Source organism: Varanus komodoensis, unplaced genomic scaffold, assembly GCF_004798865.1.
Source record: "Varanus komodoensis strain SLA01 unplaced genomic scaffold, ASM479886v1 scaffold84, whole genome shotgun sequence".
NCBI classification, from domain to species: Eukaryota; Metazoa; Chordata; class Lepidosauria; order Squamata; family Varanidae; genus Varanus; species Varanus komodoensis.
In genome coordinates, this window is record NW_025336531.1 from 362,000 (window position 1) to 385,499 (window position 23,500).

The 23,500-nt window shown below is 46.1% G+C and overlaps 1 protein-coding gene across 2 annotated transcripts; it reads left to right on the plus strand.

Annotated features, from left to right (window-relative positions):
• Window positions 1-2,236: 2,236 nt before the first annotated feature.
• ACTG1 (actin gamma 1) lies at window positions 2,237-6,225 on the plus strand. Of its 2 annotated transcripts, none has more exons than XM_044456416.1 (6): window positions 2,237-2,327; window positions 3,670-3,801; window positions 3,903-4,142; window positions 4,419-4,857; window positions 4,971-5,152; window positions 5,307-6,225. In XM_044456416.1, the coding sequence occupies exons 2-6, from the start codon at window positions 3,679-3,681 to the stop codon at window positions 5,448-5,450; spliced, it is 1,128 nt and encodes a 375-aa protein (XP_044312351.1). In that variant the 5' UTR covers window positions 2,237-2,327; window positions 3,670-3,678; the 3' UTR covers window positions 5,451-6,225. The 2 variants fall into 2 exon arrangements, with proteins under 2 accessions (XP_044312351.1, XP_044312352.1); XM_044456417.1 differs by having other exon boundaries at window positions 2,251-2,327; window positions 3,667-3,801.
• The last annotated feature ends 17,275 nt before the right edge of the window (window positions 6,226-23,500 follow it).

Below are 23,500 nucleotides of genomic sequence, written 5' to 3' on the forward strand. Positions count from 1 at the left end.
AAAAGGGCCTTATGGAGCAGAAGAGTCTCTTTGTCTGAGCAGCTCATTTCTCTTCTGTTTTCTGAGCCCACCTTGAATCTGCTCTTGCCTCATTTATTAGAACCATCTTGCAGGCTACAATCAAAAGTAAGAAGAGAAAAAGGAAGTGTTTTGAGGTGTTTTAGGGCCTAAATGTCAATAGCAAATTAGAGGTCACCTGGATTTTACCTGGAACCAGAGATGCAAATCCTAGGGATGTATTCTAAGGGTGCAAGTTCTTCACTTCTTTCTAAATCCTGCAGATGTGCTGTACCCACTATTGACTGTGAATTAACTTATCCAAAATGCATTTAAAAAGAAGTGGCCTCCTACATTGCATATACCAATCCTGATGTCCTTGTGTGAAACATTCCCTCCCTCCAGCCTATAGAGCCAGCTTCCTCTTCAGAGTGGGACACTTTCCACAAACATGGTTTGTAAGACCTTTGCTCACTTTCCACCATCTTGTTAAAAAAAAGCATGAGCCTCTTCTGCTTTTTCATCCCATTATGGCCTATCCAATGCCCCATAAATTATTTGTTGTTTTTGACTGGCGGAAATATGGAATCCTTTGTTTTTTGTTTGCTCCTGGAATAGCAATATCCCAAGAATTATGATGGCTTCTCACCTAGGTCTTGTTCAGGACTACTAAAACATTCCTAAATCCCAGTGTGTCAAAAGCACTGGTGTCTTCCAAAATAGAGAACGCTCTACTGTTGTGACCAGAGGAGTGAAACAATCCCATTGCACTCATTTCAACAGTCCTAAAATGTGGCATTCACTAGTGTAGCTCTGGTGTCGCTGATAAAACATAATGGCACAGTTAAAACTTGGCAATCTGGTGGATAAAAATGGAGGTAAAATATATTATAGTATTATTGAAACAGTGGTCATTTTGAAATGGAGAGTAGAACACGATGTTGCCAGAACAAGATGACATCATTTCTCGAATGGAACAAAGATCTTGGGCCTGTTGGCAGAATTAATGGAAGTGGACCTCTTTGGCAGCTGCTATGCCCTGGGGATACCATTGCAATGCAGTGACTCCTGCACAGATTTTTTTAAAAAGATAGCTGCACTGGTCCATTAGAACGACAACATTCACATTCAGCCAAATGTTTATCAAAATCAAACAAAATGTCTCAAGAGCGATAGATTTTGAGTTCTTCAGTCAAAGTAGGCAGCCCAGCCCATATCCTGCTTTTCCTAGCATCTAGCCTGATAAAGCCTAGCCTGATCTTTATCTAGCCTTATCAAGTTCTGGAGAATTCAGCCTGTGCACTCCTTTCCAGCATTTTGGTTAGCCCTAATGAAGGCATTGCAAAACTGTGCATTCCTACCCCACATTCCACTTGCAGTATGATGTTCAACATAGGCACAAAACTGTAACAGCTTCTGTGCAGGGCCTGAAACAATAATTTTTCTCTGCTAAGCCTAAGTGATAGAAGCATTATTTCTGTTGAGACTATAACTTCACTTTGCAGGCCAGCACGGCCCGTTTGAGGAGGCTTCTATAAAGTATCACCAGATTAAATCGGCACTGTTGCACTGCTGTGATAATATGCCATCAGAGCTTCTCATTGTCACGGTCTAGCGTTCCTGCCGTGCTAGAAACCCTACAACGGCAATTAGATAGCCTGTCGGCCTTCCAGAGACAGGCTGACCCATAGCTGTGTGGGCACTAGAGAGTGGGAAGGCCCAGAGAGTATCCATTGTAGGATCTCCACTGCCATGTGCGGAGGCCATTGGCCCGGGCCCCGAATGCTTCGAGGCCCACACTGCAGCTCTCCGGCCTCGGGTGGGTCGCGGAATGCCTCCAGGCAGATGTATCTCTCTGCATCGCGTGATATGCTGGTGACTCCTGGCTGCCCCTTGGCACCCTGCGAAGCACTTGTGTGTGTGATGGGAGAAATCAGCCCAAGGCTGCGGATGCACCTTCTCATCGCTGATGGAGCCCAAGGTGGGACCGGGCCGAAAGGGGTCTCGTGCAAAACAGCAGACCACTCCGCCGCCCCCACCCCCCCTCGCTGCCTCGTTGCCCATGCAGATTCCAGGGTTGGGAGAAAAGGTGGCGCCAAGCCTCCCTCGTACGCCCCACGTGGCCCAGTCCCCGCCAGCCAATGGGAACTCGTGTTTCTGAAAGATCTCCATATATGGCGATGTTCTCGGCCGGCGAGGCGGGGGCCGGCGCCCCCTGAGTATAAAAGGGGCGGGGTTGGCATTCGGACGGTCTCACTCAGCCGGCGGCAGCGGATCTAGCAGTATCATCTCGTCCCTTTCTACGCTTGAAAGCTCCCGCCTCCTTACAGGTAGGTAAAGCATCTACCCGCTGCGTTATGCTACTGGGACCTTCCTTTCGCTTTTTTTCTAGCTTTCGTGCTTAGGTGAAAGAACGCGGGATATGATCTGATACCTGATTTCTCTCGGAGTTGGTGCCTTTTAAACTCCTTTAAGTTGGTGGCCGTTAAAGGGCTTATTCTCGTCATCCATTCCCTCCCCCGCTCGGTGGGCACCCTTTTTCCCGTCAGCGGGATGTTCTTGGCCGGTTTTCTCCTAACCGCCGGGGTTCGCGCAACCTCCTCGCGCTTGTAACGGCTCTTTGAATGGGCGAGCGGGAGGAGGTGGGGCCGCTTGCTGGATGAGAGCATCTGGGACGTGGTTGGCTGGCTCCGGCCGCTGACGTCATGGGGCGGGAAAGAAGGATCTTCTCTCGCTGCCTCGAGATGCACGCGGGGAAGGGGCGCGAGGGGGGGAGCGTCTGCTGAGAGGTCTGGCCGCCGCTGCGGGAGGGCGGGGGGTGCAGGGCGGGAGGGCGGCGGGGAGCGCGTGCTGGGGGAGGGCGGGGCCGGGGCCGCGCAGGGCTCGGTGCCTCGTGTCTGGCGCGGCTCTTCCTCCCGGCGTCCAGGACGTGGCTTTCCTGCCGCTCTGATGAGGACGCATCGCAGTTAGTGGGGCTCGGCTCTGAAGAGCAGATAGGCTTTCGTGAATGTCGGTGGCCTGCGATCAGAGAGCTCTCTGCAACTGGTTTTTCATGTGGGGGTACGGCCAAGTAGGAGCTCTTTTGAGATGAGTTCTGCCGGTGGATTAGCTCTGAAGGGAGACGGGCTAGCGTGCGTATTGCAGCAAAGCCCCGCAGCTTTGTTTCTAGTGCATAAGTCTGAAAAACGTTGGCAGAGTCTGTGTGTCGAGGAAGAATTCTAGTCCAGTCAGCGGCTGCATCCTTGTGGTATCATTTTAATTTGGACTTGGGCGGTGGAGGTGGCTAGGGTGTGATATTGGTTGCTATTTTGGCTACTACTGTATTAAACGGGGAATAAGTTTCACTGAACTTATTAGAACTTTCAAGTAGGCATTTTCGAATAAGTGTGTAGGGGTGTGGAGTGATTCTTGATGGCGGGTTTTAAGGCTATGGAATAGGAGTGCTGTTTCCTGGTCTTGAGAAAAGCAGGACAAATAATGGTAGAACAAGTTCAGGCTCTGGCAATGTTCGAGGGTGGGGCCCTGGCTCGGCTGGCGGGCTGTTCGAGCAGCCTCTAGTGGCCGAAGGCTGTAGCTTTCGTCTGAGAGCATGTGCTTACTGGATAGTGCCAAAATACTCCTGAAGCAGTAATGTATATTTTAAATGTTTCTTAATTTTTTCTTCAAAAGCAGATTTGCAAAATGGAAGAAGAAATTGCAGCGCTTGTCATTGACAATGGCTCCGGTATGTGCAAAGCAGGCTTCGCTGGAGATGATGCTCCTCGTGCTGTGTTCCCCTCAATTGTTGGGCGCCCACGCCACCAGGTTAGTTGCCGAGCTGCAGGATCTCTGCATTTGCATGCATGTATTCGGTGTAAGATTGCTTATTCTGCTTCCATGTATTAACTCGTTTCTTTCCCCCTTAGGGTGTCATGGTTGGCATGGGCCAGAAAGATAGCTATGTAGGGGATGAGGCTCAAAGCAAGAGAGGTATCCTAACCCTGAAGTACCCTATTGAACATGGTATTGTCACCAACTGGGATGACATGGAGAAGATCTGGCATCATACTTTCTACAATGAACTTCGTGTTGCCCCTGAGGAGCATCCTGTACTGCTGACAGAAGCTCCTTTGAATCCCAAGGCCAACAGAGAGAAGATGACACAGGTATAGCAATGGTGCAGCTGTTACATCTATTGTTTTTGCCCATTTCACCACCATTTTTCTTTCAAGTTACAATGTCTCTTCTCTTGTTATTTTCAGGGTTCTGTACTTTCCTGGCATTTCCTTCCTTGAAGTCTCTCAGGTTTCTGTTGTATTTCTGCCTGCTTTCTTTTGGTTTCCCCTCCCTCACCTTTACATCAAGCTCCCTTGCATGTCAGCATGTGTGTGCTAGTGTAACAAGACGTTCACCCATTTACAACAATTTGTTTTTCTGTTTAGATTATGTTTGAAACATTCAACACTCCAGCCATGTACGTGGCCATCCAAGCTGTGTTGTCCCTGTATGCCTCTGGTCGTACCACTGGTATTGTAATGGACTCTGGAGATGGTGTCACACATACTGTGCCCATCTATGAGGGTTACGCCCTTCCTCATGCCATCCTGCGACTTGATTTGGCTGGCCGTGATCTCACAGACTACCTCATGAAGATTCTGACAGAAAGAGGCTACAGCTTCACCACCACAGCTGAAAGGGAAATTGTGCGTGACATAAAGGAGAAGTTGTGCTATGTTGCCTTGGACTTCGAGCAGGAAATGGCTACAGCTGCTTCTTCCTCCTCTCTGGAGAAGAGCTATGAATTGCCTGATGGTCAAGTGATTACCATTGGAAATGAGAGGTTTAGGTGTCCAGAAGCCCTCTTCCAGCCATCTTTCTTGGGTAAGTATTGAATGCAATGTATCAAATCAATTAACTCAAGTGGCTGTTACATTAAATAGCTGTTAAGTCTGCTTTAAAGATAAACCATAATTATGGAAGTTATTTTCACTTAGGTATGGAGTCCTGTGGCATTCACGAGACCACTTTCAACTCTATTATGAAGTGTGATGTAGACATCAGAAAGGATCTGTATGCCAACACAGTATTGTCTGGTGGTACCACAATGTATCCTGGAATTGCAGACAGAATGCAGAAGGAGATCACAGCACTGGCTCCCAGCACAATGAAGATCAAGGTGAGGGCAACTCTGCATTACGAATTTAGTATCACAAAGCATTTGATCTGCTGTCATGCGTTCTGCTCTTCTCTGGAAGTGGGAGGCAGGGAATAGGGTAGCCTTCACAAGGTAGAGAACTAAAGTTGGATCTCTGATTGCTTTGTTCTTTCAGATCATTGCTCCTCCTGAGCGCAAATACTCAGTCTGGATTGGTGGATCCATCCTTGCATCTCTCTCTACCTTCCAGCAGATGTGGATCAGCAAGCAGGAATATGATGAGTCTGGCCCATCCATTGTCCACCGTAAATGCTTCTAAATGGACTATTGGCAGATGCGCAGCATTTGCTGCATGAGTTTTTTCACCAGTATAAATTTGCCTGGGCAAATATATACACCTCATGCTAGCCTCATGAAACTGGAATAAGCCTTCTCTTCAAAACATTGTCATTGGGAAGTCTGTCTCCAATAATCCTGTGAGGATGTCTACCTGTTGCTGATAATGACCTTGTACTCAAGTTAACTGTTTCCTTTGTACATAGCAGTATAACTGTACCCTATACACATCTGGCCTAGGACCTAGTACAGATGGCATTTATACAATACAAAGGTTTAACTTGTGTGTATAACTTCCTGGGACAGTGGTCTCAGTGTAACAATGGAGTTTGAGGCTAGATCTGTACAGGGTAACAAAAGATCAGACTTTCCACTACACAAAGCGCTAAGAATTCCAGATCACTATTGTTGAGGCTGGCAAGAGTTTTGTGAAAAGGATGGCCATTTTTGTCTTGCCACTGTTCCTAGCCGGGTTGGAAACATCCAAGCCTTATGAACCTGTTTTTCTTTCCTCGCCCATATGTATTTCCAGCAAGACATCACAGGGCAAAAGGTTGCTCAACTTGAGTTGCTCCAATGTTTGCATTCACACCTGTAAATTTAATCATCAGGTTTAATTTATGTAAGATTTTTGTACGTTGCCTTAATGTTGTCATATGACAGTAGAAAACCAAAATTTGTAAGTCATCCTGAAGTTGAGAATTGTAATGCCCAACACGTCATTGTGAAAGGAAAATAAAGCGCTGCAGTAAACAAAATGGGCCTAGTGTTGTTTAGTGGGACAATGTGATGGCTTCTCTGAAGTTTAACTGCATCAAACATTTGCTTAGGTTATGGGTACCCACTTCTATATGCTGCCATTTCTTTCAACAGTAAACACCAGTCCTGAGTCTTCAGGAGTAAGAGATACAGGTTTGCTTAAGGGAGCAATAAACCTAGATTACTCAGTACTATCCTACACTTAGTGCTGGGTGTATTACTGAAGTTTTCAATCTTAACAATGCAGTTAACTAATTCATGTAAGGCTTGTTGCTGTTTTCCCTTGATTTAGTACGGGCACATTGCTAGCAAGTGTAGCAGGATTTAATCTCGATGCAGAAAACAATTGAAATACTTTTCATAAGGATAAATGGCTATTTCTGACTCCACATTCTAGCTTTCTGTAGGAAGGTAGTTTAGATCAGACTAGGCTAGATATTAACTTCTGTTGAAGTGTGCATGGGAGACCTACAGAAAATACTGCTGCTGAGCAACTTACTCTGGAATGCTCATTCTGAGTGCTGGGCATAGTTTTACCACAGGGTGGTAGTTGTAATTTCTGTAGGTGTGCATCTTGTTAAATTCCAGTGCTCCTTTAGCTTTCTGTCCCCAAGCCTAAAGCTTTATGTTCCCATGTGCTGCTCTTACGATTAGTGGAAGTCAAGGTTGTATGTTTCCTGTATGAAAAAGTTAATGTATCTTGAAGCATCTTTCATTACAAAATAGTTTACATTTTTAAAACTAAATGTGAGATTCTTAAGCTGAATTTACTGTGGTTATGCTCCAATAGAATCTGGCCTTCCTTTGTGCCAAGATAATCACTGGGGCAGAAAGTGTGTCCAACTGACAAAGTTTAAGAGTACAATACATGAAATGCTACACCAAGCAAGGACCTTCTATTCTGTGCAAAGGAAAAATGGCAGGTACTATAATCCAACTACATTTGCATTTTTTACATAGCTGTACACTTGGCTCACAGTATGCTGGTTAGGGAGGTTATTTCATGTACTTGCGCATTAACTCTGGAATAGATTCCCCACTTGCATACACATGGGTAGTGCAACAGCAGAAAACTGCATGTTTGTGAACATCACTACAATCTAGGTTGTAGCAAGATGGCTCTTTGGTGACATACTGTGCAGATAAAAGCAAGAGGTGTGGCCTTGTAGTTGGGTAGATTACCCAGTCCTGGGTCTGATTAAGAAATTGGGAAAGCAAAGAGAATGTGACTGGTCAAGAATGTGGGAGTAAATGCAACTCTAGTTCTGTCTGTCACTAGTTGTGTGCTTTTGGAGAGAACATCTAACTTGGGCCATGGAATGTTTGATTGTGCTTTTGCAGAAATACTTGATTCTTCCTATTTCAGCTTTTTCCATTAGGACAGCACATTAAAAGTTGAGTAGGAATTTGGGAACACCCTCACTTTATACTGTATCTGGTTCTTAATTTATCCAGTTCCCAGGATTCGGGGTGGGGTGGGGTCGGGGGGAGATTGAGTGTCTTTATAAATTAACTTGCTGTAAAAGCAATGTTTGCCAAGCAAGGCTATTTATGCCTTTGCAGTGGAAAAACAATTCACTCTTTCTTGGGATGCCTAACAGATGTCAAGATAAATAAGCAAGATCTATTAGTTGGCGAAACGTAAGTTGACAGCTGCTTGTGTGAATATCCACAAAGGTCTTAGTGCTAAATCCCACTTCAAGTGTTAGTATACTACAGGATATGATGTAATATTCCCAGCACTCTTATGTGGAATCTTTTTCATAGCTAGCACTGTCAGGGAAAAAAAACCTCCCTGCTCAAGGCAAATGTGTGGATAATACAGCTACTTAAAATTAGGCTAGTATCTTCCAGAGATGCCTTGGTTTGGAAGAGGAAAAAAATGCTTTCTGGATACCCAATGGGAGTGGGCCTCAGGCATTCAGTTAAAAGTAAGCTTGCAGGAGTGGGGCATGAAGCAAAATAGGTAATCTAATCAGTTACAGAAAAGCACTGCATTCAGGAAGTCTATTCTTTTCATGAAAAGTAATTTGGGAACAGGAAAGAGGGTGCACCACATGCTGACCTCATCCTAGGGGAAGGACTTCATGGCAGAGCGTTATGGGAAGAGCATTGTTTTAGGGACCTAGCCATCCATAGCCTTATATCCAGATCCCTGACCCTTTAGATGTTATTTTACAATCTTTTATGTTCAGCTGCTTTTAAGGATCAAAGGCTTAAGGGAAAAGAAATGGGAGAGGAAAAGGAAGCCATCTCCTGTGTAAGCTTTATGTTCATATGTTAGAGATCATGGATCCAGGGTTAAGGATAAGAGAATTTAGGAGCCATACGGTGAGACACATACCTTTCAAAGCTGAGCAATAATCCTGTGCATGACCTGTTTGGACCCCATTTTGAACCTTTCTCAAAGGTTTCCTGAGCACTTTCAATGTCTCCCCCAAATCAGGATTAGAGAGATGGGTTTTAAATGAATTGATAACCACTATGAAAGTTCCCATTGTAACTGATGGATGAGATGATACACCAGGGAAGTTTGCATGTAGTGACAACTCATTAGGATTTCCCATGATGGGTTGGCAGAACCTGCAAAGCATTAATGAGCCCCACACAATTGGGCTCATCATGGGTACTTCACCCTGTCTTCTTTTTTCCACTACATTTCTCCCAGCAACTATCCCAGGGACTTTATGGAAGAACAAATAACTTCTCCATGATTTTGGATGCTGCTCCTGACTGTCTTGGAATTTTTTTAATCCCCCAGGATGGGAAAAACTGGCTGAGAGCATGAGCTGCCCTTTCAGAGTGTCCTGCAATACTTCGGCAGAGCTGCTTATTCCTCCATGCAATGTTTTAATTATTTTTTATGAAGCCACAAATTGGCACAATTTTTAAATAAATTGTTCCTGCTGTGCTTTAGGATATGAGCTCTGTTTGTGATACAGGAACAAATAAATACTCTTTTTTTGACACGGAGAATCAGCACTGCTCCAGTTGCCTGTCAGGTTGGCTGTTGTGTGTCACGAATGCAAGCCCTTTCAGCACATAGCAACACTGCAGCAGATTCCCACCCGCAACTCAAGAGGAGACCTCACCAACTTCAGAGTGGGTTGTGCTCTCCTCTCTGCACCACAGTGCATGGCTCTGTCACATGAACTGTATTTTGCATTGCTGCAGTCATTCTTACAGCAAAACCCTATGGGGTAGGGTTTTATATTGTATATGACGGGGGCTGAAGCTGAGAGAAGAAGAATGGAAGAGTTCATGGCTGAACTGGGATCTGACCTGAGGACATCTTGATTCATATTTGGAATAAAATCCTAAATACATTAACAAAGTAGCATCCTTCACTTACTGCAGTAAAATTTACTTCCAAGGAAGATGCTATGCCTATTTACTAAGACACACTGAAATCAGGATTCTTGACGATGCATGTATAAGATGGTAATGTCAGTTCCTGTGTGCCACTCAGCAATCTAGTGGAATTCATATTCCTAAGAGTCAAACAGCTAAAAAAAGAGAAAGGGTCCACAGCACTTAATATTTTATAAGGATGTATGGATGATCCCTGTTCACTCTGTATAACATCAGGTGCATAAATATTTGGCGAGTTTTGGTAGAAGTCAATGTATGAGTAACTGTACTGGTGAGGAGGGTAGTAAATGTAACGCATCCTTCTCCAACCTGCTGCCCTCCAGATGTGTTGGTCAGCAACTCCCATAATTTCTGGCCATGTTGGCTGAACACATCTGGAAAGCTCCTTACTCGGTACAAGGAGAAAGTCTAAGTCATGGACTTGGATTATGAAAGGGTCGCAAAGGTTGCAGGGCACAAAGACCCTCCTTCTGAGAGTTTCATCTTTGAACTTTCCACAACTTCTTCCCTATCATTTCTAGACTTACAAATGTTTTGTCACAAAGGTTTAGGTTTTCAGGAAACCTATTCCCACATTCATCAAAATTCGGGCACCTGTGCAAATTCTTCTCAGGCATTCTTTTGTTTCCTTGTGCAAAATTTGATGCTTCTACCCTGTAAATGTCAATTATACAGCTTTTAACACGTTGCATGGTGGATGTTTAGACTCTGCCGGACATGCTACTTTCATGCCGTAACAGTTCAAACCTGCCAGTTAACCTCTCTGGGTGCTTCTGCCCTTCAGGGCAAGGCAAATGGCAGTGAGAGAAAGAACCCTTAGCAGTGGAGTTTTGCCTGCAGAATAGACTCAGCACAGAGGCTTGCAGGGTCTCTCTCTAGTTTTCAAGTTTCTAGACTGTTCAATTCTTCCTTCTCATTATATTATTTTGTGCTGCTTTGTTCTTCTGTTTGTTTGATCATTTTTTGTATGTATTGTATGATTTTAGCCTGTAAACTACCCTGGAAAACTATATATTTTCAAGGATAGGCTAGACATGCACACGGTAGGCATGTTGTGAGCTGAGCCAGCTAGATCCAGGGGTCAGACTAGATGGCCCAGGTGACCCCTTCTGACTCGCTCTGTTTCTATGTTCTATGTTTCTATGTATATTGAAGGCCATCTATACATTCTTTAATGATCAGAATAATTTAAAAATAAGCAGTGCATTATAGTTGGTATTCTTGAAAGCTGTCTAAGTAGAGCTCCCTACCACTTCAACTATATTGGCACTGTAGTACTCATCACATGGGAAGGATTTCCCTGCTACCCCTCCTGAAAGTTACTTTGAATTCAGTATCTCCTCTTGTCTTCCTCCCATGTGCTACACCAGGAGTAGATCATCTGGTGTCCTCCACATGTTTTGCACTCCAACTTCTATCAGCCTTACTTAGCCAGTATGGCCAATGGTCAAACATTCTGAAAGTTGTAGTTCAAAACTATGAGAGTTGTCTTCCTATGGTCTAAACCAAGGAAATGCCCTCCCTATTTTTAATGATCCAGTGTTGTGTAGCAGTTAAGACACGGGACCGGGACTCAGGTGACCTGGGTTCTAGTCCCACTCAGCCATGGAGCCAACTTGCGTGACTTTGGGCCAGTCACAGACTGTCAGCCCAACCTACCTCACAGGGTTGTTGTGAGGATTGAGAGCAGCAGGATGAGAATGATGTAAATTGCTTTGAGTTCTTAAAAGAGAAAAGGGTATGATATAAATCTAATACATAAAATAAATAACCGTGCATTTTTTCTTCCCCTTCCCAGCCTTTACAACTCACCATTTCTAGGTTCTTAATTGCTTCTTTTACCCTCTGCCCTCCTACTTGGTCTGTACTTGGTCATCAAGCACCACTGTTTTCTCTCTGATTATCCTTCCTTTCAAAAAATAATAAAGGCTACTTGGTTGAGCTCTCTAGCACTCTTTCTTCCAAGTTCTATCTCTTTGGTCATGGATGCACTGTCTAGTTATACATTCAAATGTTCCAGAAGAAACTACTGGAACCAGATAAGATGCTTCCAGATGTTTTGCTTGTTCTGCTAGGAGCAGCATGGCAGGTTTAGCAGCCCTGGAGTTGTTTACAACTTTTGCACAAAGTCACTATTATGCGATGAACTCGGTATCACTTTGCACATCCGGCTGAAGCAGAAAACCCCAGACCCACTTCAACAGGGAAAAGGAAAGGAAATTATGATCTGACAAGACTGCCAAATTCAACATTTGTATTTTAGTCATCTGCTTGCTCATAAGGATAACATAAAATAAACCAGCCACACCCGAAGGACTTGCGCAAGGAACACGGATCCTATTCAGAAAGAAAACCCATGAAAAGTTGACCGATGCAACACCCTGAAATTGGCCATGAGATCCTGTCATTGAATCCCATCCCACTTCACTCCACAAAATGGGCATGCCTGCATCTTGACAACACCCTCTTGGCATGCTCCAGTCTATCCCCTGCACTTGATTAGCCAATGGGGGAAAAGTGCATGTGGGGGGAGACAAGGGTCTAGCATTAGTGGTCGGGAACAAAGGTCACAGTGGGGGAAGCCAATATGCTAAACCACATGTGCATAAGCTGCTGAATAATGTGATTAACAAAGGGTGCATTGCTGCCAACACTGGGGACTGGGCCTCCTGCTGTTCTCTTGATTCAAGGCTCTCTCTCCACCCTCTCCCTGCATTCCACACCCTTGGACTCCTTTGTCTGGGGATAAAGCGACCCTCCTCCTAGGCAGCCAGATGTCACGTACTAAGCATTAGCGGAGGCAGGCTAATAAATTCCACTCTCCCCTGGCCTACCAAGAGGTTGATTTGTCCCCAGTTCAGTTCCAGCACTCCAGCGGCAGAGCAAAATGTCTTCCTGACCAATCTTTCATGGAGCTGTGCTCTGCAGATAATGCAAGTTTCTTCCTGACACACCTGTCTTCCTTGTGACTGTGGGAGCGGGCTAGCATGGACACCCTTCCCACCTGCTCTGGCTACTGTACCCACAACTGGAGTGGTGCTCCGTTGCTGTCTGTGCTTGGAGACGGGGCCTGCCACGCCAGCCCAGCCCAGCCTTCCACCTCTGTGCTGCCAGTGCACAAACCCACAGCGGTTCTTCCCTGTTCCCTGATGGAGGATTGTGGTGTGTGTTCTCAGCTGACTGTAGCCCAGCACTCCGTACACATGGTGGCAAACCAGCTGGCCACAGGATCCCTCAAGCAGGGTGGGTGCAGGACCTCCACCTGCCCAAGCTCCTCAGCGACTGGTGTTTGCAGGTATGCCACCCCTGTAAAGGAGGAAGCACAGAGCCAGCAAGGCGAGTAGCCACTGAGAGCCTCCTTCTCCATGGATCTGTTCAAGCCCCCTTTAAAGCCATTCAGATTAGAGGCCATCTCCACTTCCGTGTGGTAGCAAATTCCATAGTTTTACTATACATTATGTGAAGAAGTGCGTCCTTTTATCTATCCTAAAGCTCCCACCAATCAGTTTCATGGGATGACTCTGGGTTCAAGTGTTATGGGAGAGGGAGAAAAATCTCTCCCTCTCCTTTCTCCACACCAAGCATTATTTTAAACACCTCCATCATACATAGAAACAGAGCAAGTCAGAAGGGGTCTCCTGGACCATCTAGTCTGACCCCCGGCTCCAGCCGGCTCTGTTCAGGACATGCCCACCGTGTGGATGTCCAGCCTATCCTTGAACATCCTTGTCACTCGCCTTTTTCATTTTTGAAATGTTTATATTTTGAATGTTTATACTGCCCTGAAATCTAATATGATGAAGATGTACCTGTCTGTTGATCAGTCTGTTCATCTGACCATCCATCCAAGATCAATGTGTGAAGAAGTATCATGGGGATCTTGAACACCTGGATAACATACTGAGCAGCCAGGAAGTAAGTCCCTTGGTCACAATTTTCTCTGCTTTTTTTTGCGATGCACTGGATTTCCATTTGAATTATAGCAATTTTGCTAAATAAGCAGCTTGATTTGCCTATGCACATTTCACACAAATCTGAGCCCACATGTGTTTTTTGGGGCTGGGTTGCCTCTTTTTGGCAACATGGAAGTTGCCCCACTAACTCTTGCATAAGAACTTAACAGCCTTCCGGAATCAGGTCAAAGCTACGGAATCCAGGATGTTTTGCAACAGTCCTGATGAACATTAAGAACTGGCTAGTAGTCCATCGGTATGCTGTGCCTTAGTAAACCCTGGTCAAAAACTACGAGAAAACACGTGGGAAGTGTTTTTGCTCATATTGGCATGGTTCAAACAGGCATGGCCATCACTACACAGTTAAGAGGTGGCTTGTTTATTTAGACTGCAATCCATCAGGCAGGGTGGTTTTTATTCCATCAAAAAAAATCAGTATTTTTGAAATTTCACAGTGCTGAATAAATCCATGCATTTTTCATTTTAAAAGAATTATAACTACTTCCATGTATGAGTAGAGTCATCAGTGCTCAAACACCGGAGTCAGAACTTTCATAGCAGTTCAGCCCAATTCCTGAATAGGGTTTTCAATGGGATAAATTCTCACTTCCAGCTACTGAGTCATCAAGTGCTGAGTAATCAAGTAACCGGAAAGCAAGTCATGTACATGTATGTGTGAACTGGCCAGCTGCCCGAGTCAGCAAGTAGTTTTGCTACAGGGCAACTCTGGAAATGGGATGTGCAGGGAGAGTGGGCCAAGGTTCCTTCCCACCCACTTGCAAATCCTGCTGTTGAAACCTCAGCTCCCTCCTTAGTTCAGCGGAGCCGAGCCGCCTCCAGGGACTGGATTTGCCAGAGGGGATACCAGCTGCCAGTCCTTGCTAACAGTTCACAGGTTACATAAGGTTTTGCACTCACCCTGGAGGGAGGCTCTGCCTCACTGGGAAGAGATGGCACAACTCAGGCTGCATCATCAGAAGTGGAGACAAAGAGCAATGCAAAGACCCCTCTCCACCCCATGGCTCTGTGAGCAGAGCCTTGCCTGTGCCAGGAGTGGGAAACCTCTCTAATCCGGAGGGCTGGATTCAAGAGTGGCTGCATTCCAGGGGTGGGTGGGAACCCAAAGACAGGAGCAGTAGAGCCAGAGGCAAGAGAAGTGGGACCAGAACTGGGAAACCTAAGAGCACGTTGAATCCTAAGGCTTTTATTGTCTACAGGAAAGCCTGGGAGAGGCATTTCAGCTGCGGGACCACAAAATGGTTGCTGGATGGGCAAAAGGGTGTGGAGACGGGGCAGAGGATTACTGGAGGGCCCAACCGGCCCCTGGGCCTGAGGCTCCCAGCCACTGACCCGTGCAGGGAGAGTGAATCCATCGTACATTCCTTGGCAATATCTTCAAACTGAAATCCAGCCTGCAATTTCCTTTTGCTCCATTGCATACCCTGTCCCTTACCCCCTCTCCAGTGAGGGAACAGCTCCAACCTGTAGTACCATTTTCTTTTTCTGGCCTGGGGGAAGGCTTACCGTGATGTGATAAGCCTTCTGTGTATTCCTTCTCATTCGATGGGTCCCGGCCTGCTTCCACTGCTTGATGCCTGCCTGCACCAAAAGCATTCTCCATCTGCACCGGTTTCGTAACAGGTTAGCCTCACCCTGCCTTGGCTGACAAAGAAATGACATGTGTGCTTGATTCATATTTCCACCCATCCGTTTCCAGACTTCCAGTCCTTGCTGCTTGATCGCTGATTATGGAACTCTCTCTTTTTCTGTGTGTGTGTCCAGGCACCCCCCCCCCCATATAATCAGATGAATCATATCAGTGAGGAGGCACACAACGCGTGCAGCCCTGCAAATTCCAAGGGCCACCTCACTTTTTCCAGAATTCCTGCATGCATGACACCCTTGCATACACAGGAGGAGAGAGCGATGCTTTCCAATGCCTTCTCAGCCTGTGTACACAAATCCTGGGGGGAAAGCTGTCTCCAAGATCACCAGATGATTTACATGGAGCAGATATCATCCCAGTTTCTTCCTTCTGGCCGGCACTGGTGGAACCGGTTTAAAAGCACGTTGGGAGAGATGATCCATAAACACAGATCTGTGGTGCTTCAGGATTGTGTGGTGTCATCCGGATCTGTGCAACTTGTTCCATGCATTTTAGACTTGTGTTTGTCAAGCATGTAGAGCAAACTTGAGAAGACTTTTAGAAGGATTGTGATGTGGCAAGAAATCGCACTGGGCATCCTAAAGTAAGGGAGAGCCTAAAGTAGCTCTTTCCCTCTCAGTTTAAGGGCATACCTTACATGTGTACACACACACACCCTAGGGTGCCGTTGTTGGCATAAGTGGAAGTTTGTTAACTCTGATCTGCATAGTCCTGGTTATGATATACTTTAGAGGTTTAGGGTGCAATCCTATGCATCTTTATATGAAAAAAAGTTCTTCAACTCTTCAGTTGGCACATGCTGTGAGTTGGAGAACTTTTTCCACTTAGATATGCATAGGTTAAGTCCAGATGCCCCTCTGCGTGATCAATCAAAACATTTGTATTTATTCACATGGCTCACAATCTCCAGTCAAACAATTAAAAGGTCAATATAAAAACAGTCTAGCAACAGTCTAAAAAGAGGTGATACGAGTTAAATTGCAATGCCAAACAGCAATAGTAAATGCCCGTGGCTTAGTGCAGAAGAGTGCTTGACTAGCATGCAAAAGGTCGCCAGTTCATTCCCTGGTGCCTCCAAACAGACCTTGGAAAGACACTCTGGAGGCTCAATGTCATTCAGTGTAGACAATACTGAACCAGCTGGACCAGTGGTCTGATGCAGTATAAAAGAAGAACAATGAGAGAAAGTGTAAAAACGGAAGCCCTGGTGCCTACAGAAAAAAATATATTGTGGCCTGATGCAGTCCAGCAATTATTTTCCTTTAAGGGGGCTGCTTGTCTTCTGGTAGATGCATCAACCCCCCCACCCCGTAATCTTCACCCATTTCTGTTTGCACAAAATTGTTTACCACCACACCCCCAAACTGGCCTATCTGTGTCTAGAATATTCTCCTGCACTGGTGAATAGATCTCCCAGGAGCACTTGGAAGCAGTGCCCCCTTGCGGTGATCAGTGTCATTATTCTCCTGTGGGAGAAGAGAGCTCAACAGGATGCGGGGAATGCTCGTGAGGCCAATCCTGACATTCCGTGGAGCGCTTTTGAATGCCGACTACTCCACATCCCTCAACATGGCCCCGGGGGGGGGGGGGGGGGGGTGCTTAGCAGGGCATTTCTGGGGATGTGAAATGGCCTGGTTCGGGTGTCTCTTCTAGGGTGTACTTGGGGTGTATGGGCCACTTTGTGACCAGGATGTGACGTCACAGGAAGTGATGTCACACCCATAGGAATGATTTCATCACTATTTTTCTGACTGAATGTTTTTTGCCTCGAAGGCTGGAAAAGGAACTTGTTAACCCAAAGGTTTGGTGGAGTGCGATAATCTTTTGCAGGTGGGGTTAATACATCCTTCCTGTAAGGCTGGACTTGATGAGGCAGAACTAGCACATCTGAGCGCACCAGGATGGAAAAGGCTGAGTTATTAGCTTGGTGTTCCTCCTCCTCCCATTTTCTGCTCTGAGTCTGCCACTCTACACACACTTACATAGGAGCAAACTATTTCATTGAGCTGGACTTCCAAGTCAAACCTGCATCGTGCGGTGCGTGCTGGAGACACTTTCCCCATCCACATTTCCAAGGAGAGTCAAATTCCAACACTGAAAAAGTTTTGATGCTGCCAGCCTGCCTCACGATAACACCTGCTTAAACATTACATCTCATGTTAAGGGAGCCGACTCGCACAAAACCATCTCCCAATGGTTGAATGACCAGAAAAAAAACACACAATGCTCCTTTTGTCAAGCTGATTTTTGATCTGAGTTCCAAATTTCTCTCAGCAACCTGCAGAACAAAACATTTGAGCAGTGAAAATATCTGAGATTGTCGCCAGAGTCTGTTACCATGAGCCCAGCCTGCTTCCTTCAAGTTTAAATATTTGCTCAAAAGGAAGTAGGGAACAGATAACGAAGAGAGAGGCTACAGATACGAATGAGGAAAGGGCTCTTGTGTCTTTAATACTTACGCAGAAACATGGATTTTGGCATGTGCAGTTGAGGCAAACAAAATTTTGAGTAATAGGTGTATAAATAGATTTAATCAAAGTTACCATTCTGAGCAAATTCTCACCTTATTGGAGTGCACTGGAGGTGCCTTTTCTCATTCTTCAGTGTGCATTACTGGCCTCCTCACATCTCTGTTTATGTACTGTAACTACTGGAATGCAAGCGTTGTGGGGCTGCCTTTGAAGGCCATTCAGAAATTTCAATTAGTCAAGAATTTGGCAGCCTGTTTATTAGCAGGACTGAACTAAAGGGAGCATATAACACAGTTGTTGAAAGATATCCTTTGGCATTCAGTCTGTTTCCAGGCAGAGTTAAAGGAGCCAGTTTTCTCCCTAAAGCCGCAAAATAGCCTGTGTCCTGTTTACCTCTGTGAATGCCATCTTCCGTAAGGACCTTCCTGAACAGCAAGGGCCTGGGAGGAGGCTTCCTTGGAAGGCCGTCTTGAAGCAGTGAGATGGTTGTGGGGGCAAAGCAAGAGGGGAGGTGTCCACGCTGCGGAACTCCCTCGCTAGGGAAGCTCAGTTTTGCTTCCCGTAATTTGGCAGGGGTGGTGCTTGGAAGTCTGCTCCCATGTTGCCCCACCAGTTCAGGAGTTAGTTGATTCATAAATTGGTTTTACATCCAAACCAGATTGACACACAGCCAGTGTGGAGTAACCATTGGAGTGCTGGACTGGGACCTGCGAGATTCAGGTTCTAGTAGTTACTTGGCCATGAAACTCACTGGGTGACTTTGGGCCATTTGCTGACCCTCAGCCTGATCTACCTCACAGGGTTGTTATGAAGATAATAAAATGGAGAGGTGGAAGACCATGTAAGCTGCCTTGGGCTCTTTCAAAAGAAAAAAGGCAGAATATAGATGCAGTATTAAATGTAAATAAATAAATGTATGCCTTCCAGCTTCTCCTCCTTTTGATCCTTCACGCAGAGGGTAAGGTGTCTCACTTTTTACTCTAGTATTCTCAACCATGGTCCTTTCAGCCAAATTTTATTTCTAGAAAATTTACTTTCCCTCTAGTGTGAGTAACCCAGCTCAGTTCCTTGAACCATCTGGACAAGGCTAGCACAAAATATGTTGGTATGGACTTTATGGTGACCATGTCTCTATTTCCAAAGTCCACTCCTATTTGAAGGGCTGTCCAGCCACTATTTCAGGATAAAAGGTTGGACCCAATGCTAGTGATTTACTAGAGGAATGGAAATCAGTTGCTGAATGGATTTCCTCCTCCCTGCGGCCCCCACATGCACCCAAATCAGCACCAGAGGTGTGGGAAACCCTCCGGAATAGATCGGGGACACATGCAGAGGTTTGCGGGGAGTGGTGTCTGTGGAGAGGAGTGGGAAGTCTCCGTGCAAGAAGAGACTTCCGCTTTTACAACCACCGGATTCAACAAGCGGGGTGAGCAGTGCGCTTGAAGTTGCCCAACAGCAGTGGCCACCTGGACAGCAGAGACTGGGCAAGGAGGCCCCCGGGTCACCCAGCCACCACCTTCCCTGCTCTGGCACTGCTTTTCTGTTTAAATTAGAGTATTTCAAAGGGGGGGGGTGTGTTGCCAGGAGGCAAGACATCCTTTTAGATTTGGAAAGCAAAACCACACCAGTGTAGAAAGAAAAAGAGATTTGTTTAAACGGAAATAAATACAACAAGAATGTGCTCACGATGCCCCTTCAGCACCCCCTTCTGCTCTTGGGAACCCCAAAACAAATGTTTGTGGGGGGACTTCTTCAGCCAGTCTGCTCAGCGCTGTCCTGCTGTTCAGCCTGGCTGAGGTTTCCAAGAGCAGAAGGGGCATGCAGAAGGGGAGTCGTGAGCACATTCTGTGTTTTATTTTTGTTGTATTTATTTCTGTTTAAATAAATCTCTTTTCCTCTCCACACTGGTGTGTTTATTGCTTTTCAGGTCTAAAAGAATCTCTTGCCTCCTGGCAACACAAGGTGCTTGCAGATGGAGGGCACCTAGGCTAGCAGTAACACCGACAAAGCATTGTGAAGCTGTTCTGTCTCTTCTTCTTTACTGGGTCTCTTCCCCCGGTAAGAAAGATGTACAGAAATGGTAGGAAAACCTAAGAGGGCTACCAGCTCACCCTGATAGCATCTGGACCCTGTAAACTTCCATGAACAAGGCAGCACAACGGTTTGACGCAAGCATCATTTGAATGCGTCTATACGGGTAACTTGGGACATGCATCTGTATCCTCTCTCCTTTCGTAAGCAGCTGCTTAGAGGTCTGACCATTCCGCGGGTCTGTGCTTTGAAGGTCTGGGAGACAGACGTCCTGCCACTCTTCCGTTGTGCATGGCAGCTTGCCAAACGAACTCCTTCTGCTTGGGCTGGTTCAGGCTTCGCTTCCCTTGAAAGGGCCTTTTATCTGTCTGGGTGTGGCAGGACACCCACACAGGTGGGTGTGGGGGCAGAAAGCACCCACCCTCTAGGGCAGAAGGTAGATGTCCAGATGTTTTGGATGACTCCCAGAAGCCCTGTCAACACGGCCACAGGCCAGGAATGCTGTCCGGAACATCTGGAGATCTTGGGAACTTCAGGGCTCCTGCTGTGTTGGTGCAGGACCAGGCCAGGAGTGAGAGTATGAGCAGCACCCAGCCTGTGCCCAGAGAGAGCTCAGACGGTGGCTCTGACTCTCCGTTAGGGAAGCGCTGAAAGGCACCAGGCTCCTTCAGCTGCCTGCCTTTGCCAAGCTCTGTCAACACCAGCACTGGATTTATGGGTGGCCACTTTACAACTGGGGGCCACGAGGGACGATGTGGCTAACTCCAGCATGGCTCCCTTCACCTCTTCTGCCTGTTCCCTAGAAGTGGAGCAAGCGGCATTAGCGGTGTCTCTTTTGTCTTCATCGGAAATGATGGACTAGATCGGGGCTCCTTCCTCCCGCTCCTTGCCTAAGGAGGCTGACAGAGATAAACCCTTGCCAGTCGCCAATCTCCAGAGATGACTGAATGGTGCACTGATATGGAGGAGGGGACAGCGAGCAGTCATAGATGTCTGACACATTCCGTTGCGGGGCAAAGCCCTGAAGCAAATGGTGTCAGTTGTGTGTGGTCGGTCCAGGAGCGGCTTGTGCAGGCTTGCCCCAAACAGATAACAACCCCCACCTGTGTGGTGTGCTGTCCATGATGGATTGGCTGCATGTCGCAGGCCCAGCCTCTCCTGGGCCTAAACATCTGTTTGGCAGCTGTAGACGCCTGCCAATCTAGAGAAGCTGCCAGACTGGCCTGATAGTTCATGTTATTTTATTTAACACAGGACAATGAATGCCTTCTTGGGGGGTGGATCTTGAGCATGGGAGGAGCTGAGAACAAAGCCAAGCCAGGCACCTCATTCCTCAGTCCTGGAAGAATCACTTTATCCCTGCAATCTTTCCCACTAGATTTATTGATCCAAGATAACTACCAGCCCCTGGTAGTTTTTAAAATTGCAATCTACCATGGATTATTATCCCCCAGCTTCATGCATAGGTTGGAAGGGGAAGAGGTGGGGGGATAGCCACACTGTTGAATATACTAGGGTGAATATTGTTCACATATGTAAACAGGAATTTAGTATACACTTTGCAAAGAAACTACATGGTTGTTCTCTCTATTTCTTAGAGTTCTTGAGACTCAGACTTATTATTTGTTCTCGATCTCAAAATGCAACACCCAGTCCTGCTCAATTGAGTTGAATTAGGTTATATTTAAGTGTCTTCTCATAACCAGGTTGTATAGAGGGTTGGAAGCATGATCACTCTAATGAATTTCAGAAGGATGATTTCTGTCCAGATTATCGCATTGTGCAGTGATCCTGTATGGTTTTGAGCCCAGTTTTTATCTACCCTATCTCTTTTGCATTTTCCCAAAGCTGGAAAGGACCTGCTTGATCATTTGGCTAGATGAAGGTTCTGGACAGTGATTCCACTGTTTCTGTGTCAAGAAGACCTAAATTTGTATGATTACATACAAGCAAATCAGAGAAAACCAAACTGTGTTCAACTGCTGGAGTTCAATTGTAATTCAAATCATGCTTGTAGTATCACATATGAACACTAGAGGGCAATACAGCACTGTTGCAGTAGATCTGAGAGTAGCAGAGCACGCGCTCTCTCTCTCTCTCTCTCTCTCTCTCTCTCTCTCTCTCTCTCTCTCTCGGTTCAGACAACATGATAACCCACACTCAAGGGTTGAGCATGGGTTAAGTATGGATTGTTGTTAGAACATGGCTCAAGGTATTGTCTGAACCCAGCTGTGCTAACAAACCATGGTTTCTTAACCACAAGCAACCCACATTTCACAACCCAACATGGATTCTCTTCATGGGTTCTCTTTGTGGTTAACAACCCATGGTTTACTAGCACAGCTGGGTTCAGATAACACCATAAGAGATGTTTTAACAACCACCTATAGTTAACTGGAAACCCACAATCAATCCTTACTCAACCCTTGAATATGTGTTATTTTGTTTTCTGAACTTAGTCTTTCTTTCTCGGCGAATGTGCATATCAGCCTTTGATCCCTAGATTCTCTTGCTCGTTTTAACTCAGCCACATCCTTTGAGGCTTCCTTCAACCTCTGGACCATCTCCATGCTCAAGCTGCCACAGGCAGTCTTCTTTTATCAGTTAAGGAGAGATTGAGGGCTCCCACTGAAGGGGACCTGATGAAAACTGGAAGCAGCAAATTGCAGATAAAGAAAGGATGCTCCTTTTCACACCTCTTTGCTGTGGAAGTTAAGGCTTCTTAACATATTTGACTTGTGATTTGTTTTGTTTCGAAATAAGAGAAACAGGCAGATTTCTTAAGGAGAGAAACATCTGAAACCGCAAAGTAGTTTAGATGGAACCCTCCCCGGCCCTCCAGATGTGTTCGACTATAATTCTCATACTGGGATCTTGACATATCTGGAAGATTCTAGGTTGGGGAAAGCTGGTTTAACAGTTGTAGCATCTTGTGCAGGCTTTGCCTATCATTGCTGCCAATAATCTCTTATCCAAAGTGCTTAAGTTCTTTCTTCACGACTGGCTTGGAGCATAAATGATCATGCCATTGCTACTTGCTCACAACATGTAGTGCAGATGTCTTTCTGCAAGCTTGTGCTTTTATTTGTCGTGCATCACATTTTCACCACACTAAATACATCTTGTTTTATCCTGGGAACATGTGATTCTTTCTTCAGATAAGGGCATCTGCCCCAAAGCTGGGAAACCACCAAATGATTGGTAGCAGGAAGAAAGGGGTGGAGCCAGGGGAAAGGGTACGGCCCCCTGGGGAACCCCAGAGGCCAGATTTGGTCCTCCGGCCTGGCCTGAAGTTCTGTATCATTGCCTGAGACAGTTGAAGAACATGAGCTGGTTGCTTCCAGGATACACATTAGCGTGGATCAAAACAATCCAAGGAGGGATTTCTCCCCATCCCTTGAGACAAACATGACTTGAGATGAACCAAAGATCCCACTCTAGAACAGGGGCGTGGAGGGCAGTCCTTGGTGGTGCTTAACCCTGGCAGACCGATCTGGATGATAAGGATGGTCTTTCACTGCGGGCCTTGAGCAACAGAACACTGGCCAAGGGGACCCTTGAGCTGCAGCATCTCAAAGACTGGACTCTGGAGCATTTTGGAGGAGTAACAGGTGATAAGGGGAAGGGGGGGATGAGAGAGTACCCAAATGCTGCAAAAGCTGAGGGGGCGCAGGTCAGAAGCGGGGGCTTATGACTCTCACCGAGCAGCATGTTTTCATGAGGCATGGCTTTCACAGTTAACCCAAAACACCACGAGTAGGAAGATCACCAGCAAAGCCAA

Bases quoted from the DNA above. Each gene is read 5' to 3' on its own strand.
- ACTG1 (XM_044456416.1), top strand. From the start codon at position 3,679: ATGGAAGAAGAAATTGCAGCGCTTGTCATTGACAATGGCTCCGGTATG. The intron at 4,858-4,970 runs GTAAGTATTGAA...ATTTTCACTTAG, and splicing joins CTTCCAGCCATCTTTCTTGG to GTATGGAGTCCTGTGGCATT. The intron at 5,153-5,306 runs GTGAGGGCAACT...TTGTTCTTTCAG, and splicing joins CCAGCACAATGAAGATCAAG to ATCATTGCTCCTCCTGAGCG.